We start from the raw sequence: 19,521 nt of genomic DNA on the forward strand, positions 1-19,521 counted from the left end.
AGTCCTCCGCAGAGCCCACGCGTCGTCCGCCATGAGCCGGCCTCACGGAAGCCTCAGCGCCATCCAGCCCGTGAACCGGGAAAGAAAGGCCAGGGTGGGTCACAGTTGGCATGAAAGGAGTCATTTCTTCTCTGCTGCTCAAGCAGGTCACATGGGAGCCCTCAGCAGGTCACGGGACACTAGAGACGATTTTCAATTTCTTTAGGAGCAAACATATGGCTTATTCAGGCAGAGACGCGCACATTCTAGCCCAAGCAAGCGTCCGAGTCGTCTTGTTTTCGCTGGAGGTCAGCTGTGTGAGGCCGTGGTTGCAAAGCCTCTGGGCGGCCAGGTCCAAGCCGCCTGGCCGGCCGTGCTGCAGAGGCCTGCGGTCTGGCAGTGGGGGGCTGGAGCCCAGCGGCTCCGGCAGCCTCTGCCTGCCCCGGCCAGGCCGCCGGCTCGGCTGAGGGCTCGCTGGGCCTGCGGACAGTCACGGGCCACGGGGCGGCGGGGCGGGAGGCCGCTCCCAGAGTGACCTGCACCGAGTGTGGAAGGCACCGCAAGGAGGCTCGGTGCACGTGGCCCTGCGCCTCCACCTCTAGAGAGAACCAGGTCCTGACTCTGCTGTGATTGAAAAATGAAAAAGCAAACAGACGATTTTTGGTTTAAAAAGAAGCCACTCAAGGGTTAAAAGTTATTTTAAGTTAACAAAGGAAATTAATTTTCAAATAAGCCGACACTATCTGGAACACTCATCCGTCCATAAGCCCAGCGTCCCCGCTTGGCCTCGCAGAGCCCGGGGCTGGCCGGGCCAGGTGCGTGGCGGGGAGGCCTGCGAAGGCAGGTGTGGCCGCGGCCAGCACTCAGATGGGCGTCTCCCTGCGGCCCTTGACGGGCGACGGCCGGGCCGGCTCCTTGGCCGCCTTCGGGGGCTCCTTGGCGGCCTTGGGCTCCAGGCCGCCCTCGCGCGCCGGGGCCTCGTCCTCCTCCGGCGCCGGCGGCTCCCACTGGGCTCGCTGCATCTGGAGCAGCCGCAGCTGCACACGCAGCTCGATGATGGCCTCCCGCTCCTCGTGGATCGCCTGGTTCAGGTGATTGTTCTTGATCTGGGGAGACAGGAGGGCGCTGGCAGCGGGCAGGGCGCGGGCCCGGCGGGCAGCCACGGGGCAGCAGGAGTCCAGTGGCGGCGAGCCAGGCCAGGCCGGGGTGCCCGGGCCCCCAGGCACTCACCTCCAGCTCCTCGTTCTGCCTCTGCAGGTCCTCCAGGATGAGCTGCAGCTCCTCCTCGTCCTCACTCTCGCTCTCGCTCTCGGAGGAGCACTCCTCGGTCTCGCTGCGGCCATGCTGCTGGCGACTGGGCAGACGGAGGCAGCTTGACGGAGGTGTGCAGCCTGCCATCCCTCCCCACGAACCCGCCCAGCACAATCATGTACATTTACGTACCATTCCTATAAATAATCTTCTAACTTTTTTGTGTGAGTGTGGCACGCCTGAGTGCTCCGCCTCTGAGCAATACTCCAAGCTCTATTTTACTGAGAAACAGGGTCTCGCTAGACCGCTGGGGCTGCAAGTTGCCGCTGGCCTCCAACACGCCACGCCCTGTCCAGTCCCCCAAGTACTGGGGTTGCAAGAGCCCGCGGCATCCGCTAGAGGCGGCCTCTCACTCCGCTTCTCTTTTTTTTGGCACCAGGAAATGAACGCAGAGGAATTCTGCCTCCAAGATACATCCTTGGCACATTTTTATTTTTTGTTTTGAAACAAGGTAGGTTTCTGAGAGTCCTGCTGAACTGCCGAGGCCAGCTTCCGACCTGCCTCCTTCTGTCTCAGCCTGTCAAGTCCTGGAATGGCAGTGTGTGCCACCACGCCCAGCAAAATGCCATTTTTGTTTGCTTGGTACTGAGGATTAAACTCAGGGGCACTCTACTTCTGAGCTACACTCTCAGCTCTATTTTATTTTTGTTTTTGACACAGGGTCTCACGAGGTCGCAAAGGGCCCAAGTTGCCGAGGCTGCGAACCTGCGATCCTCCTGTCTCGGCCTCCTAAGTAGTGGGATGACAAGTGCGCGCCACCACGCCGGCTAAAACACCATTTTTAAGACCTAGTATATGAGAACTTAAAGATGATTAATATCTGAAGTCTAATTCTCTTACAGAAAAGTCCGAGAGCTGAAACCGTTCTGGTTACGCTGAAGTAAACGTTCTGGAAACCTGGGACTGACCTCTGGATCTCCGCGATCTCGGCACGGAGCCGCTCGATCTCCTCCTTCTCGGCGGCGATCTGCCGGCGCAGGAACTGCTCCATGGTCAGGAGCTCTTCCTGCTCAGTCAGGATCACGTTCTCCTGCAGCAACAAGCACCAGCACACCGTCACGGCGCAGTCCTGAAGGCCCTGCCTCGAGGCTCCCACGCCCGGAACCCCGTCCAGTGCCGGACAAACAAGTTAGAACGGCACAGCCAGACACGGCTTCTTCAGAAAGGCTTACTTGGAAAAAGACGGCTAGGTTGTTTTGCTTGCTTGCATTTATACTGGGAGTAAAGCCCAGGAGTGTTCTACCACTGAAAGACGTCCTCATCCCTTTCTACTTTCTGTTTTGAGACAGGGTCTCACTGAAGTGCTGAGGCTGACCGCAAACCTGTCTCCTCCCGCCTCAGCCTCTGGGATTACAGGTGTGCGCCATCACGCCCAGCCTGCACCTTTCTCAGCAGTGAAACACCACAGCAGAACCCATGCCCACCGTTTGCAAAGGTTTCCTATGAGCTCCACACAGAACACAGCCAGGGTACAAGTGATAAGACCTGCTTTGACGCCTCTCAGGAAAGAGACTCCAAAGGGCCACAGCGGCCTCCTGTAACAGTGTTACCAGGAAAGAGGCTGTGTCCGCGCCGGGAAGAAGGAAGGGCAGCCCTCAAACCTTTCCTGGTCACCACTGGCCACTGTCCTCCTCAACCCATGTCCCCAAGATCAAGGTGGCAATATTCTGACTTCACAGGTTATCACTTCTAAGACTGACTGAAGCCAGGCACGGAGGCACACACCTGTGACCCCAGCACTGGGGAGGCTGAGACAGGACGATTGCAGGTTTGAGGCCAGCCTCAGCTACTCAGCAAGACCTTGTTTCAAAATAAGTAAAATGGGGCTGGAGTGTGGATTAGACGTAGAACATCCCTGGGTCCCATCCCCAGTTCCACAGACACATGGAAGGAAGGACGGGACCATTAACAAGCAAACAAAACACCTGAGTCACTGGTCTTAATAAAAAAATGAGGAAAACAAAAAATAAAAACCCCACCACCTGCCCCTGACCCAGACAGCCCTTCCAAGCCAGAGCAAGCCCAGGCAGACAGGTCTCAGGAGCGGCAGGAATCCGCTGACGGCGGGGAGTGGATGCACTCCTGAGCACGGCCTTCCAAACACACAGGCTGGCGAGGAGAAGGCTCCGCTCAGGTGTGAGCGTGACCTGCGCCAGGGCCTGGGAAGCGCTCGCTCAGACTGATGTGCTGTGCGCTACGCGCTGCCATGCACGGAGGTCTGCCTCCGCCTCGGCACGTCTACGCGGCTGACGTGCCAAGAGACAGCAGGGTGAAAACCTGGAATCAGCCAGGCGTGGTGGGCACGCTCATGATCACACAGGCTCACAACCAGCCTCAGCTGCTGAGTGAGGCTCTCAGCAACTCAGTGAGACCCTGTTTCCAAATAAAATATAAAATAGGTCTGGGAGTGTAGCCCGGAGGTAGAAAGCCCCTGGGTTCCACCCCCAGTACCACAAAAAACCAAAAACAAACCTGGAAGGAAGACCTGAGACCTCACCCTCTTCTCTGGGGAGCGTCCTGTGTCTTGACTAGGAAAACCAGTATGCTTTTTCCAGAAGGGACAGAATCGTCTGAAACTGGCAGGCCATTAAGTGACCCACACCTGACTGTGCGGCCGGAGCACCGCTCCTTTCTGTTGAGCTCTGGGAACTTCCAGAAAAAGTAAGGCAGACCGAGACACCCAGAACAAGCTCGCCTTCACGCAGCAGCGGGCACAGCGGGCGCCCGACGGCCCTCACTGAGCCGAGGAGGGGGAGGCAACAACGCCCTCCGCGCAGCCTCCCCGCCGAGGACGAGGCCGGTGTCCAAAAGCACGAGCAGCAGCAGAGAGCAGTTCGTCTACGCCCTTCCTCGTCAAGAACCCCAAAGCTTAGGATCTTACAAACATGTTTTAAGGCATTCAGAGTCCTATCTTAGAAGTATGGAAGAAATACCACTAATCTGTAAGTCCAGGGAAAGGACCTCTAAGTAGGACCTGTGTGCAAACGAAGCGAAACCAAGAAAAACACTTAGGGAAAGCCCACCAGGAGCCCGCCAGGAGCCCGCCAGGAGCCCACCAGGAGCCCGCCAGGAGCCCAGCCAGGTGCAGCACCAGTAGTTTCGCTCTCGATAGTTGAACATTTTTGCAGACACAGCAGAAAGGAGGCCCAAACACCACAGGCAGAGCCTTGGGAATCTTCTCATCATTTTGGTTAAAAGATCTATCATGAGCCGGGCGTGGTGGCGCACACTTGTAATCCCCACACTTGGGAGGCTGAGACAGGAGGATCGCACAGGTTCGAAGCCAGCCTCAGCTACTTAGTGAGGCTCTCAGTAATTTAGTGAGACCCTGTTTCCAAATAAAATATAAAAAATGGTCTGGGAGTGTAGCCCGGAGGTAGAAAGCCCCTGGGTTCTACCCCAGAACCACCAAAAAAAAAAAAAAAAAAAAGATCTGTCGTTGTGCTTCTCAACTCATCTACTGACATGGCCCCTGAGCAATCTGTGAGAAACCGGGAGGCTGAGGCAGGAGGGTCACAGGTTCTAGGCCAGCCTCAGCAATTTAGCCAGGCCCTCAGCAACTCACATCTGTTTCAAAATAAAAAAATAAAATAGAAAGGCAGGCACGGCAGCACTCACTTGTAATCCCCGCACTTGGGAGGCTGAGACTGGGATCACAGGCGGGTAGCCAGCCTCAGCTACTTGGTGAGAGCCTCCACAACTTAGTGAGACTCTGTTTTCAAAATAAGGAATAAAAAACAGGGCTGGAGATATAGCTCGGAGGTAGAGTGCCCCTGGGTTCCATCCCCAGTTCTGCAAAATAAATAAATAATTAGGATAAAATAGAGCTGGGGTGTAGCTCAGATGCAGAGCACACCAGGTTCAATTCCCAGTTGAATAGGCGCGCGCGCGCGCACACACACACCACACCTCCTTTGCAAAGTGGAGACTGAGCTTGGTTACCTGGGCGAGGAGAATGTTTGTGACTTCATCATTTTCAGTCATCTCTTCTTTAGAAACATCCTCTTTTGAAAGGCTGGCTATCTCTTGTGCAAACTTGGTTTCACACTCCTGGCATGGAAGCAAACGAGAGCCGGTCAGCCTCCCCGCACGCTCCAGACACCCACACCGTCACCAGCACACGGCTCCTTGCTGCTTCCTGGGACCCCAAACAGTCACAGAAATAAGGAAAGCGTCTGACTGGCGGCGCTGGCTAGCCGGCCTGGAGCACGAGCTGGGGGTCTAGTCTGCAGCCACACCGTGGAAACGCACGATTCGGGCTGGCGTGCCCACTGGCACCTTCTGGAACCCTCCCGCGCAAGTTACCTCCTGGGAAGCTTTTCTTTCCGGTTTTTGGTGGGGGGAGGCTGCCAGGGTGCCAACGTTTTTTTCTTTTCTTTTTGTGGCAGTGGGGATTAAACCCAGGGGCACTGTACCTGAGCTACACCCCCCAGCCCTATTTTATTTTTATTTGGAAAGAGGGTCTTGCTAGGTTGATGAGAGTCTCACTACTTGCTCTGAGACTGTCCTTGAACTGCAACCCTCCTATCCCAGCCTCCCAAGCACTGGGATCACAGCGTGCACCACCACGCCTGCGTGCACCACCACGCCTGCGTGCACCACCACGCCTGCGTGCACCACCACGCCCGGCAAGATGTCAATTTAAAGCATATGACCGGATGAGTTGGAAAGTGTGTGGAGTCAGGTAATACCGCCGCCAAGCCTTTGCCCAGTCCCCGCCGTCACCAGCCTGCTTCCACCACGTCTCCCTTCTCCTGAGTCTCACATGATCTGGAGCTACTGGCAAGTGGTCTTTCCACCTGCTTCTGAGCACATTGCTTTGAGATTCCTAGTTTTGTTGTTTCTATCAATATTTTTTATGGTAGGAGGGATTGAACCCAGAGGATTCTACCACTGAGCTACACCCATAGCCGTTTTTATTTGGAAACAGGGCCTCAAGAAGTTGCTGAGGCCGGGAGTGGTGGCTCACGCTTGTAATCCCCGTGCTTGGGAGGCGCAGGTTCGAAGCCAGCTGCGCTGATTTACGAGACCCTGTTTCCAAATAAAAATATAAAAAATAGGTGTCTGGGAGTGTAGCCCGGAGGTAGAAGGGCTTCCAGGAACCCCAGCACCACCAAAAAAAAAAAAAAAAAGTTGCTGAGGATGACCTTGAACCTGTAATCCTCCTGTCTCAGCCTCACAAGTACTTACTGGGATTACAGGTGTGCCACCAGGCCCGGCACTTGGACGTCTCTCAACACGACCCTAACCGTGGCTCTCTACCCTCTCCCGGTCTGCAGGCGCTGACCAGTGCTCTGAAGACCTGCTGCTGGGTCCCGCTGCTGAATCTGTGCGGGCGTGTAACTGGGTCTACAGGTGCAAGAGTCCATCTCTGGGCGGGGCCTGGGGGCTGAGGCAGGAGGGCCACAGCCTCAAGGCTGAGGCGTCAGTAAACTTAGCAAGACCCTGTTTCAAGACACAAAATGAAATAGGGCTGGACGTACAGATCAGAGGTAGAAGACCCCAAACACACACACACATACAGTCTAGCTTTGGTGCAGCTAGAAAACAAAAGGCCCCAAGCAATCAACGCGTACACTGCACTAGGAAGAGCTCGTCCTCCGACCTGTGCCTCTGCACCAGGACCGCTGTTAGGTAAACAGACCCCACCCTGCAAGCCCTCCCAGACGCCCGCATCCCCACTACACTGCAGAGCTGGGCTCATTCGAAATGCTTTAAACTTCCCAGCAGCCTCTAAGACCTGACCAAGAGCCAGGCAGGTAACTGTGGCGCCCTGCTTAACCTGGGAAGCGGCTCAGGGAAGGCTGCAGGGAGCCCCGAGGACAGTTTTCCAAATGTGACCCCACGGAGCCTCGCCAGGCCCCGGGAGAGGCCCCAAGCACCCCAATCATTTGTGTACAGGACTGATGTCTTCACATACCTCTTACTACCCTCACATCTGACAAGTCTCCTAAAAAGGGAGACCAGTCATAAAGGGACCCTCAGAGGCTTCTCCCCCTCTCTGAGAGGGTCCACATTCTCCCCTGAATGTGTATTTCTTGCTTTCCTAAATAAACTTGTCTGTAGCTCTACCCTTTGTCTTGAAAATTCTTTTCTAAAGCCGGGCGTGGTGGCGCACGCTTGTAATCCCAGCATTTGGGAGGCTGAGACCGGGGAGGATCGTGGTTCGCGGCCAGCCTCAGCTATTTAGTGAGGCCCTTTGCAACTCAGTAAGACCCGGTTTCAAAATAAAGAATAAAAAATTGGGCAGGGGGTATAGCTTGGAGGTAGAATGCCCCAGGGTTCCATACCCAGACTGCAAAAAAAAAAAAAAAAAAGAAAAAGAAAATTCTTTTCTAAACCTCAAGCCTGCCACAACTGAAATGACAAAACAACTTTTAGTAAAATCACCTTTTTAATTAAAAAAACTCATATTTATTTTATTTTTTTGGGTGGTACTGGGGTAGAACCCAGAGGTTTTCTACCTCCAGGCTATACTCCCAGACCTATTTTATACTTTATTTGGAAACAGGGTCTCACTAAGTTGCTGAGAGCCTCACTAAGTAGCTGAGGCTGGCTTCGAACCCGTGTGATCCTCCTGTCTCAGCCTCCCAAGCGCGGGGATTACAAGCATGCGCCACCACGCACGGCAAAACTCTCAAATTTAAATGAAACATTTGACTCAAACCAGGCTGAAGTCATAATCCAGAATAAGGCACATTTGAGTGATTAAATTTCCCATCAACAAATTTTGAGACATGTCCATGTTATAATTTTATTATTCTTTAAAATTTCTTTTAATTTTGCAGTACTGGGGATTGATCCCAGACATTCTACCTCCAAGCTATACCCAGAACCCTATTTTATTTATTTTGAAACAAGGTCTCACTAAGTTTCAGAGGACCTCTCTAATTAGCCGAGGCTGGCTGCGAACCTATAATCCTCCTCTCAGCTGCCCAAGTACTGGGATTACAGGTGTGCACCACCACATGTGGCAACATTATGTATTTCAAAGAAATACTTCGCTGGGAAGGGCGCAGTGGTGCATGTCTGTGACCCCAGGACTTGGGATGCTGAGACAGGAGGGTCATAGGTTCAAGGCCAGTATCAGAAACTTAGCAAGCCCCTACTTCAAAATAAAAAACAGAACAGGGCTGGAGTATGGCTCAGAGACAGAATGCTCTTGGACCCAATCCCCAGTACCACCAAAGAAAAATAAAAAAAGAGCAATAGTATATGAAAGACTCCAGCACATTCTTTTTCTATTTTATTATAAACATCATATACCAAAATAATAAATTAACTCACTTGTCTTTTAGCTTCTCTCAGTTTCCTTTTGAGGGCCGTCAAAATTCTTTGTACTTCCCATAATCTTTCTTCTTTAAATAAATCCTTTATCCCACCCTGCAGATCTCGATGTAAACAATTCAAAAGAAATTCCTACAAAATAATAGTACACGACACACATAAAGTAGCACTCCATGTCTTAGTATCTAAAGATAATATGTCATTTTTAAAGATGTAGAATCAGCTATTTTCTCATTTTCACTGAGGGGATGAAGTCACCGCACAGCTTTTTCAGACAGGACTGACAGCCCTCTTCACTTGCCTTCCTTGGGCGTTCGGTTCCCTTCACCTGTCTCTTCACACTGGCTGATCGTAGTGAATTCACACCCACACCCGTCGCCCTCCCCACACCTCACCGATGAGGAGTGAGCGCGGAGTGAGCGCGCAGAGCCGACAGGAGGGAAGAGGAGCAGGGGTTTGACAGTGTGTACGCAGATGGAAGATCACACGCGTGTACACTGTTGTTCAAGGGCGTGTACAATCACCAGGATTGTTTTGAACACAGTGGGAAAGCCCAGAATTTGGCCTCATTCTTGGTTCCGTAGACTAGTAATCATGCGACACACAGTAAATTAATTAACTTCCATAAATTCCAATTTTTTTTGTGTGTGGAACTGGGGATGGAACCCAGGGGCATTCTACCTCTGAGCTATACTCCCGGACAGACAGATTTATTCTTTTTTATTTTGAGACAGGGACTCATTAAGTTGTAGAAAGCCCCGCCAAGTTGTGGAGGCTGGCCATGAACCCGAGAGCCTCCTATCTCAGCCTCCCAAGAACTGGGATTACAAGTGCACGCCCCACACTCGGCTTCTGCTACTCTGATGTGTATGGCCAGTAACAGCAGCGCTGTCCAGAGCAGCAGGCAGTGCTGGGTGTTCTAACGCCTGACTCGAGCCGAGCTTCCTATGCCTGACCTCATCTGGGAGGCCTTTGTGTTCATCCCTCCTGGGAGACGAACCATTTTGAAATGAGACTGCCAAGGGTTAAGGAAACTAAACAATTTGCTTAAAACTAGTGTGTTACAAATAAGGAACAGATCAAGAATTTAAAGCCAGGACTTCTCAAGATTTAAAAATCTCCACTCAGATCGGGCACGGTGGTCCACACCTGTGACCCCAGTACTTGGGAGGCTGAGGAGGGGTGGCAGGTCTGAGGCCAGCCTCAGCGACTCAGTGAGGCTCTTGGCAATGGAAACTACCCCCCACGGGACGTGGAGGAGCTGCCCGCCTGCCTGCGGGCCGCGCTGAGCAGTGGGCGGCCTCGTGAGCCCGGGCGCACCTGTCTCCTGATCTCCTCTTTGATGGCCGCCTGGGTCTCGGGCAGCGTGGGCATCGTGGCCATGTTGGACCACCGCAGAGGCCTCGTCACTGGCTTTAGAACCACATTTCCAAAGAGCTCCTGCACATGCGTGAAAAGCACATACAGGACACGATTGCTGATCTAGGGAAATAAGAGATGTGCAGGAAAGTGATTAAATCGCCATTTTATTCCATCTGTGCTAACAGAGTACAGCATTTAATCCTGAATGGAAACTCCTCAGGACAGACAGACTGCTAGTAGCCAAGTGAAGAGGCAAAATCTGAAGGAAGTCATGGCACAAGCCACAAAAGGGCACAAAGGCTGATGAGCAGCAATCTGGGATCTTCTTTGACTATAATTATCAACTGACGAAAAAATCTAATGTTCACACGCGCACGCACTTGCACGCCCCTAAACGTGGCTCTCCTGACACTAGGCAAGATATTAAGAGCATCTGCTGGTATGAAGCTGCCGAGACTGGGCCTGGCTCCAGAGGCAAAAGGCTCCCAGGCTCAGGCGCTCCAGCGCTGTCAACAGTGACGCCCCGTGCGCTGGCCAGGCCCATGGGCCAGCAGCAACGCGGAGGCTCTGCTGTATGTCAGACTCATTCTTAGAACACATCCGGACCTTCCGTGATGCCACTCCCCACAGTATGGTAATATTAAATAATAATGAAATCATTTCCTTGTACTTACTGGTATTTTATTTAGGCCAAATAAGAAAAGGAAGATAATGGATGTAGTCTTCATTTTATGCCCTCTTTGGAACCAGTACACTAGGTCACTGACCACAAATCACTGTCCCTGTTTCAAGTAGCTGAGGCTGGCTTTGAACCTGCGCGATCCTCCTGTCTCCGCCTCCCAAGCACGGGGATTATAAGCGTGCGCCGCCACGCCCGGCTCGAGAGTGTTTTCTTTACTAAGATTCTTTCGTTGCTTATTGATTTTTGCTTACTTTGGAAGCAAAATGTTTCTCAAATTTCTCAACATATAGTGATTATTCATATTAGGATTTCAAAATCTGGTAAACACGTACTCTGCAGCATCAGCTGAGTAGTGGTAAAGGATCATGGATGTTGTAAAAGATCCAGTCAACATACTACCCAACACCGAGTGCTTCTAAGACCAAGAACCCAGGTTAACAGTCCCTTTGGGGGGCCGGGCGTGGTGGCTCACGCTTGTAATCCCTGCGCTTGGGAGGCGGAGACAGGAGGATCGCGCAGGTTCAAAGCCAGCCACACTGACTTAAGAGACCCTGTTTCAAAAAAAAAAAAAAAATATATATATATATATTAAAAAATAGGTCTGGGAGTGTAGCGTGGAGGGAGAAGGGCTTCCAGGAAGCCCAGTACCACCACCAAAAAAAAAAAAAAAAAAAAAAGAGTCCCTATGGGGTTCATCTTTACAAATTAAAACCTCATTAAGCTGGGCGGGGTGGTGCACACTTATAATCCCAGCATTTGGGAGGATGAGACCAGAGGCCCTCTGCAACTTAGTGAGACTCTGTTTCAAAATAAAGAATAAAAAAAAGGGGCAGGGGGTATAGCTTGGAGGTCGAATGCCCCTGGGTTTCATCCCTAGACCTGCAAAAATAAAACAAAAACTCATTAAATCCTCAACCAAGCAAATTAATGCTAGTCCTCCACAACTACAGAAATGGTCCCTAACTGCAGGTGCTGGGCTGCTCCCCCATGACAGAGCACTGCCATAAGGGGCTGCGCTCTCAACCCACAGAGGTGTGTGGTATTCAAGCTTCACAGCTCTAAGCAAAGCACAAATATGCTGGTCATCCTTCCCGTCGACACCGTCCACTCGGACAGACAGGACTAAGGCCTGTGGCTAGGCTGAGCCGTCTCCGTCCCAGGCTCCCCGTGCAGGCCAGCGACAGAGCCTCGGCCCGCAGCGGGCGGAGGAGCACACCTGCACAGTCGGGCTGAGCACTATGGAGATGTTCTGGATGTTCATTTTCGTCTCCAGCTCCTTCTCGATGACGTGGTCCATGTGCACCACGAGCCAGGAAATCAGAAGGTAGTTACACTCGGGCAGCTCCCCCAGCAGGCGCTGGAACGCCTGCACCTTCTCGCTCTCCGTGGCCCTCCCACACGCCTCTTCAAATCGGGGCACGAGCTCTTTGGTAAGCAAATTCTCTGGTAGGTCTCGCAAATACTGCTTCAGCAAGCTGGCTACGGTGTTAGGCTCGTAGTCTTCCAAGTTCGGAGATTCTTCCCGGTCATAGGCCGCCTTCAGTTCATCCACCTTTGATTTGATTCCTTAAAACATAGAAGTTCACAGGAGAGAGGACACCAAGAAAAAAAATCAAACCAAACACACAAGCTTGCTTCACCACAACCCTACCCCTGCTGAAGGGATCCGAGAACAGCCAGCTGGCCAGCCACAAACCTCGTGTGTGTGTGTGTGTGTGTGTGTGTGTGTGTGTGTGTGTGTGTGAGGGGGGACTGGGGATGGATGCCAGGAGCAGTCTACCTCCAAGCTACTCCCCGGCTCTATTTTATTCTTTAATTTTGAAACAGGTTCTCACTAAGTTGTGGACAGCCTAAGTAGCCAAGGCTGGCCAGGAACCCGCGATCCTTCTGGCTCAGCCTCCCAAGAACTGGGATTACAAGTGTGCGCCACTGGGGCCGGGATGTAGCTCGATGGCAAAGCGCCTGCTTTGCAGGTGTGGCGCTCTGGGTTCGATCCCCGGTTCTTAAAAAAAAAAAAAAAAAAAAAAAATTTGTGTGCCATTATGCCTGGTTAACAAACTTTTTTTATTTATTTTTTTTTTAGGTGGTACTGGGGTTCCTGGAAGCCCTTCTACCTCCGGGCTACACTCCCAGACCTATTTTTGCATTTTTATTTGGAAACAGGGTCTCCTAAGCCAGTGCGCACGGCTGGCTTCGAACCTGCGCGATCCTCCTGTCTCCGCCTCCCAAGCGCGGGGATGACAGGCGCGCCCACCAAGCCCAGCAACAAAGTTTTTGAGAGAAATTATTTGTCTGCACAAGGGTCAGCAAGCACGATTTCACAAAGGACTAAACTTCAAGAACAAATTTATTCAAAACCTAGGTGATAATTAAGAAATTAATACTCAAAGCAAAACTGATATATTAAGCAATTATGCCAGGAGAATAAAAAAGAAAAAAATATTTATTTATTTATTTATTTTGGCATTGGGGATTGAACAGAGATATCTACCTCTGAGTGATACCCCAGCATTAAGTTATTTTTATTCTGAAACAGGGTCTCACCAAGTTGCAGAAGCCTCATAGGTTGCTAAGGCTGGCCGAGAACCTGCCATCCTCCTGTCTCTGCCTCCCAAGCGCTGGGATTAGAAGTGTGTCACCACACCCCGAAAAAATTTTTTTTAATTTAAAGGCACCTAGCCTGATGTGTTGGTACACTCCTAAAACAGAAGGCTTGCAGGTTTGAGGACAGCATACAGAAACTTAGCAGGACTCTGTCTCGAAAGAAAAAAATGTTCAGGGCTGGTATAACTCAGCTGGGTGAAAAACAATCCCCAGTGCTGAAAAACAAGAACAAAAACAAAGCAAACAAAAACTTAAAGGCAGCTAGGGAAAAATTAAACCACAGCCCGCGTAAGTCGTTCACAGGCAACCAGCTGCTGTTTCTAACTTGTGCAAGACTAACACCACAAACTGCAGATGAGCGTACCTAACGCACGCCCAGAAGCTGTCCTAAGGCCCTCCGTGTGCACGGGGCAGTCCCGGGGACTGAGCCAGAGGCGTCCTGTCTCCAAGTGTCTCTGTCCTATCGTATTTTTTTGTGTGTGTGTGGTACTGGGGTTCCTGGAAGCCCTTCTACCTCCGGCCTACACTCCCAGACCTATTTTATACTTTTTAAATTTGGAAACAGGGTCTCTTAAGCCAGCGCAGCTGGCTTCAAACCTGCGCGATCCTCCTGTCTCCGCCTCCCAAGCGCAGGGATTACAAGCGTGGCCACCATGCCCGGTCCTATTTTTTTTTTTTTTTTTACTATGTAACAGGGTCTCACGAAATTGCTGAGGCTGGCCATGATCCTCCTGTCTCAGCCTCCCAATTACTGAGATTACAGGCATGCGCCACTATGCTCAGCTAATATAATTAAATTATATAAATTACATAAGATATAATTTACAAATTATATAAATAATTATTATTAGTTATTATTATAATTAGTGCTGGGCATTGAACAAAGGAGGTTTCTACTTCTGAGCTCTACTCCCAGCCCTATTTTATTTTTTCATTTTGAAACAGGGTCTCATTAAATTATGGAGGGACTAAGTTGCTGAGGCCGGCCTGCCATCCTCCTGTCTCAGCCTTTCAAATACTGGGATTACAAGCGTGTGCCACCATGTCCAGCTCTAAATTACTTTTTTATAATTAAAAATTGCATTGCCATTTTATTCTCTACAAAATAGCAGTACTGTAGCCAAAGTACTCTTAGGATGCTAAATGGTCAATAGTATGCTATCTACTGGATTAAAGGTTTTCACAAGCACCAAAAATACCTGCCTTTTCTCAAAAACGTTAAGTATCAAACCTGCCTGCTATAAATGTATAGGAACCAAGTAGGTGGAGAAACTCTCTACGTAGTCTAAATGAGTATGACCTGCAAGATACATTCTGCTTGGTGTCAGACACAGTACAAAACACATCCTTGCCAAGCGTGAGATAGCAAGCTCCGTCCTGGCTGTGGGTAGGCAGGCAGTGGCCTCACGTGGCTCAGGCCCCTCACTGTCCCGGCCTACCCACTTAGAAAATCGTGCTCCAAGCCGGCAGCCTGCTCAGAGAACACACCGAGTTGCGGGTGCCGTGCAGAGCTCCCGGCACCTGCTCTCCTGCCTCCCCGTGGCGGCGGAGGCCCTGGCCCAGCCTCTCCAGGCGGAGGGGCCCAGCCAGGCTCCGAGCACTGCCCTGGAGGCGGCGCCCACACCACTTCAGTGTCTTCTCCAGCCTCGGCAAGCTCTGCATGCTCAGAGGCAGGGAGGGAGAAGGCCTGCAAGGCTGAGGCTGAGTCAAGGCGGAGGGAGGCAGGGAGGAGGCCTGTGGCAGCAGAGGCCAAGCCAATGCTCGGTGGCAGGGAGGCACACAGGCAGGGAGGCACGCAGGCAGGGAGGCATACAGGCAGGAAGGCTGGCAGGTAGGGAGGCAGGGAGGCAGGGAAGCTGGCAGGGAGGCAGGCAGGGAGGCTGGCAGGGAGGCAGGCAGGGAGGCTGGCAAGGAGGCTGGCAAGGAGGCCAGCCGGCCGCCCGGCGCCCTCGCCCCACACCTGACACACGGTAGATGCCCTCGCACTTCATGCCGTGCCTCTCCACGTGGTCCACGCACTCGCGGAACACGGCCGGCAGCCGCACGCCGTCCCACACCATGCTCCTGGCCACGGCCTCGGCCAGTGGGACACCGAACACCGGCCGCACGCTCGGGGCGTCGGCCTGCGGCGCGTCGGCCTCGGGCAGCGGCTTCTTCTTCTTCTTCTTCTCCTTCCACTGCTTCACGACGTCGGCGGCCGTCAGGTCCTTGGACTTCTTCTCTTTGTGCTTTTCTTCCTTATGCTTTTCTTCTTTGGGCTTCTCTTTTATTTTAAAATCCTTCTCCTTCTTTTTGGAGAAGCTGGGCTTCTTGAACACATGGATGCCCTTGGACCTCTTCATTTTGGAGGGGCTCTCGGCCTCGTCCCCGGAGCTGTCCTCCTGGAAGGCGGCATAGCCCTCGGCTGCCAAGGAAACGCAAGAGTGTGCTTAGACACTGTTTAGTGTTAACTGTCCACATGCGTTCAAAAAGAGAATTAAAGACAGAAAGCGCCTCTTGGCACTAGCTCTCTGGCTCTCCACTCAGGGCCAAGAACATCTCCTTGGGGTGTCTACTAAGAGAAAGAAGGCGCAGCCACGACAGCTCTGACCACAAGGGGGCGACAAGCAGCCAGCAGTTATTTTTTATTTTTTATTTTATTTTTTGTAGTACTGGGGGTGGAACCCAAAGGCTTTCTACCTCCGGGCTATACTCCCAGACCTATTTTATATATTTTTTTGGAAACAGGGTCTCACTAAGTTGTTGAGAGCCTCACTAAGTAGCTGAGGCTGGCTTTGAACCTGTGCGATCCTCCTGTCTCAGCCTCCCAAGCACTGGGATTACAAGTGTGCGCCACCACGCCCGGCTCTATGTGGTTTCGTATTATACAGTAGATGTGTAAGTGGAATTCTGGCAGGCCAAATATACACACATATAAAACTACTGTGCTCAAGATTCTCCTGCCTCAACCCCTGGAGTAGCTGTGGCTAAAGGCAAATCCAGCTACATCTGTTGTCTTTTAACTTTTAATACCTATAACTGTGTTTCATTCCTTAGTTAACTACAAGTTATAACAAAATTTAAGATATTTCAGCCAGGTGTGGTGACACACACTTATAATCCCAGTACTTGGGAGGCTGAGACAGGAGTATCACAGGTTTGTGGCCAGCCTCAGCTATTTAGTGAGGCCGTCTGGAACTTAGTGAGACCCTGTTTCCAAATAAAGAATAAAAATAGGACTGGGGGTGTAGCTCACAGGTAAAATGCCCTGGCTTTGATCCCCAATACTGTAATAAATAAATAAATAAATAAATAAATAAATAAATAAATGGGCTGGCAGTGTAGCTCAGAGGTAGAATGCCTCGGGATCAATCCCCAGTACAAAAAAACAAATAAATAAAATAAAACAAGCAGTACAACTCTATGACAGAGTGCACTCTTGGGAGAGGCAGCGATTCCCTTTGAAGGGCAAGAAAGGGGGATTTCTAGCTGCCAATAATGCTCTACTTTCAAATGAATGACTACTTTTTTCATTGTTCCAATAGTATGCCCCAAATGCCCACAAAGCTGCCTAAGCTGGGTGTGGTGGGGCACACCTGTACCCCAGGACTTGGGGGGCTGAGAGGAGAATCGCATGCTGAGGCCAGCTTCAGCAACTGAGTGAGGGTCTCGGCAACTTTCTGAGGCCCTGTTTCCAAGAGCTTAGCTATTGGGATAGCTTGGAGGAAGAATGCCCTTGGGCTCAAGAGAGAAAAAAAACCTACCTAAGAAAATAAGATCCTATTAAGAAAATTCCGGCCGGGCGTGGTGGCGCACGCTTGTAATCCCCGCGCTTGGGAGGCAGAGACAGGAGGATCGCGCAGGTTCGAAGCCAGCCACGCACGCTGGCTTAGGAGACCCTGTTTCCAAACAAAAATGTAAAAAAGTAGGTCTGGGAGTGTAGCCCGGAGGGAGAAGGGCTTCCAGGAACCCCAGTACCACCAAAAAAAAAAACCAAAGCCAGCCACGCGTGCTGGCTTAGGAGACCCTGTTTCCAAATAAAAATGTAAAAATAGGTCTGGGAGTGTAGCCCAGAGGTAGAAGGGCTTCCAGGAACCCCCCAGTGCCACCAAAAAAAAAAAAAAAAAAGAAAAGAAAAGAAAAGAAAATCCAATATCTATTTTTTAAAGTTATTTGAGTGACGTTTTAAAATATCCACTGGAAAGCTTTTACTATTTCTGGATATTTGGTATTCTGATTTGTGAAATTAAGGCTACTGAATACAACTCCAGGATACAGAAGCCAAGCTCCTGAGAGATTAAGAAGTATCAAAAGAGCCTCTGGTTGGCCAGACTTCCAGAGGACAGCCACATGACTGCGGTGCGCTCAGTCCACAATATGTCAAAAGCAAAGAGAAAAAAACACACTTACTCCTTTTTTCCTTTTTCTTAAATTTTCCTTTCTTCTTCCCATGGTCTTTCTCATCATCAGACACCACTTCAGGAGGCTCGTGCAGGACGTCATGGGGAGGCGAGGGCTCGCCCGTCCGGTACAATCCAGGAAACTTTGTGGGGCTGATCTCCTCAGAGCTGGGGGTCCTGGTCAGCCCGCTGCCGTGCTCGGCCCTGCGGTGCTCACTGGGGCTGCTGGTGGGGGGCAGGAAGCACTCGGTCATGCTGAAGCCCTGACAAGAAAGGGAGCGGTCTTCTCTGCTACCTATCCATTACACCTGTGCAGAGAAAAGACATCAGCAGTCACCCAGCAGCACCCAGGAAGCAAAACTCAACGACCAGCGCCGCAGCCCATCCTGCTTTACCCATCAAAACGTTCTCCTCATGACCCCTCTTTGAAAGTGGGTTTTCAGCTGAGTGCAGCAGCGCATGTCTCAATCCCAGGACTTGGGAAGCTGACACAGGAGATGGCAGGTTCGAGCCAGCCTCAGTAGCTTAGTGAGACCCTGCTTCAAAATTTATAATAAGGCCGCTTTCCATACCTGGACGCAAACCACTCCAGAGCCTCCTCTGAAGTGTTGCCGGGTCACCGCAGGCTGAGCTGCGTTCAGCTCTGAAATGGCCCATGGCAGGCACTTCCCCTCCCTTACGGGCCTACCTCAAACGGCCTTCACTTCTGTAAGTAAACCTTGTGCATTTCCCATTGCGCCTTCTGTTTGACTAAGGTTGTATGAAATAATTTCAAGGTGCCATGACTTGGCTAAGTCTCTAACACTACATGGCGCGTTGGGATTCTGATAGATCTCTAACATATCTGAAGCCACGAGTTGGATCCATCTAAAGTATCTGGTGCTCTGACCTTAGGACACATTTTTCACATATGTGCTTGCACGTCACGACTGCATGGAAGCTGAGATGAGAGGCCACTAAGTCACGGTGTGTGAAGTGTCTGACAAAACAAAGTGGTTTAATGATAATGGTTTTTGTCTGATTTCTTGATTTTAGGGGTAATCTGTAACTCTTAAAATTAAACAGAGTAAATGTAAAAATACAATAAATACTTTAAAGTGCTTTGGGCTTTTTAAGGTGTTTTGAGGTCTTTAAAGGCAATACAGGTTGCTGGGCATTGGCTTTCTAGCCAATGTACAATTTTATATACAAGATCATAAAATGCTTTAATGGGGAAACTATCAGAAATCATAAAGTATGTTGTTTTCGTTGGGAAAGAATAATTTTAAGCTAAATGTAGATTTAGGAAAGAATGTACACTAAGGCATGGGGACCGGCCAGGACACACAGCGGACCCTTGGAGAAGAGCCAGGCAGACCTCTGCCTCGGGCTGTGGAAGGCCCGGTGCCTGTGGGGCCGCAGCGGACTCACCTGCCTTTGCTTGAGAGGGGGACAGGGAACATTCAAGTGAGTCTGGGCGTGAGAATGTAATCAAACCTTCTCTAGGAAATAATTAGTGTAAAGTCATTCACTACCAATTTGTAATCTTGTATAAGCCCGTTTGTAAATTTCTATTTCCTGAAAACTACAAATACCAAGCCCCTCAGCGTTCCAATAGAGAAAAATTAGCCAATTGCACAAGACTGAAACCACACTCCCACCAATGAGTACAGCACCGAGACCTCCGTTAGGGATAAAAACTGGGCAGACTTCCCACGCAGTGTGCCTGCTCGCCGGAGTTCAGTTGGCGACACACCCTTCTTGCACAAAGTAAAATCACCTTGCTGAGCCATTTAATAAATAAATAGACAATAAAAAGGGTTGGGGTATAACTCAGAGGTAGAATGCCCCTGGGTTTAAACCCCAGTACCAAATAAATGAATTCAATTTAAAATACTCTTTTATTTTATTACATTCCAAGCATTGTACATTTTAATT

At 50.8% G+C, this 19,521-nt stretch overlaps 1 protein-coding gene across 1 annotated transcript; it reads right to left on the reverse strand.

The window, feature by feature from the left end:
• Positions 1-842: 842 nt before the first annotated feature.
• Positions 843-17,909, reverse strand: RALBP1 (ralA binding protein 1; the record flags this gene model as incomplete). Its single annotated transcript, XM_080714390.1, has 9 exons — positions 17,615-17,909; positions 15,186-15,629; positions 11,838-12,187; positions 9,898-10,059; positions 8,578-8,709; positions 5,233-5,340; positions 2,199-2,320; positions 1,210-1,333; positions 843-1,085 (listed from the first exon to the last, which is right to left on the reverse strand). Exons 1-9 carry the CDS (start codon positions 17,856-17,858, stop codon positions 843-845), a joined length of 1,929 nt encoding a protein of 642 aa, XP_080570516.1. The 5' UTR covers positions 17,859-17,909.
• Between the last annotated feature and the right edge of the window lie 1,612 nt (positions 17,910-19,521).

Source organism: Muscardinus avellanarius, assembly GCF_963383645.1.
Source record: "Muscardinus avellanarius genome assembly, chromosome: 17".
NCBI classification, from domain to species: Eukaryota; Metazoa; Chordata; class Mammalia; order Rodentia; family Gliridae; genus Muscardinus; species Muscardinus avellanarius.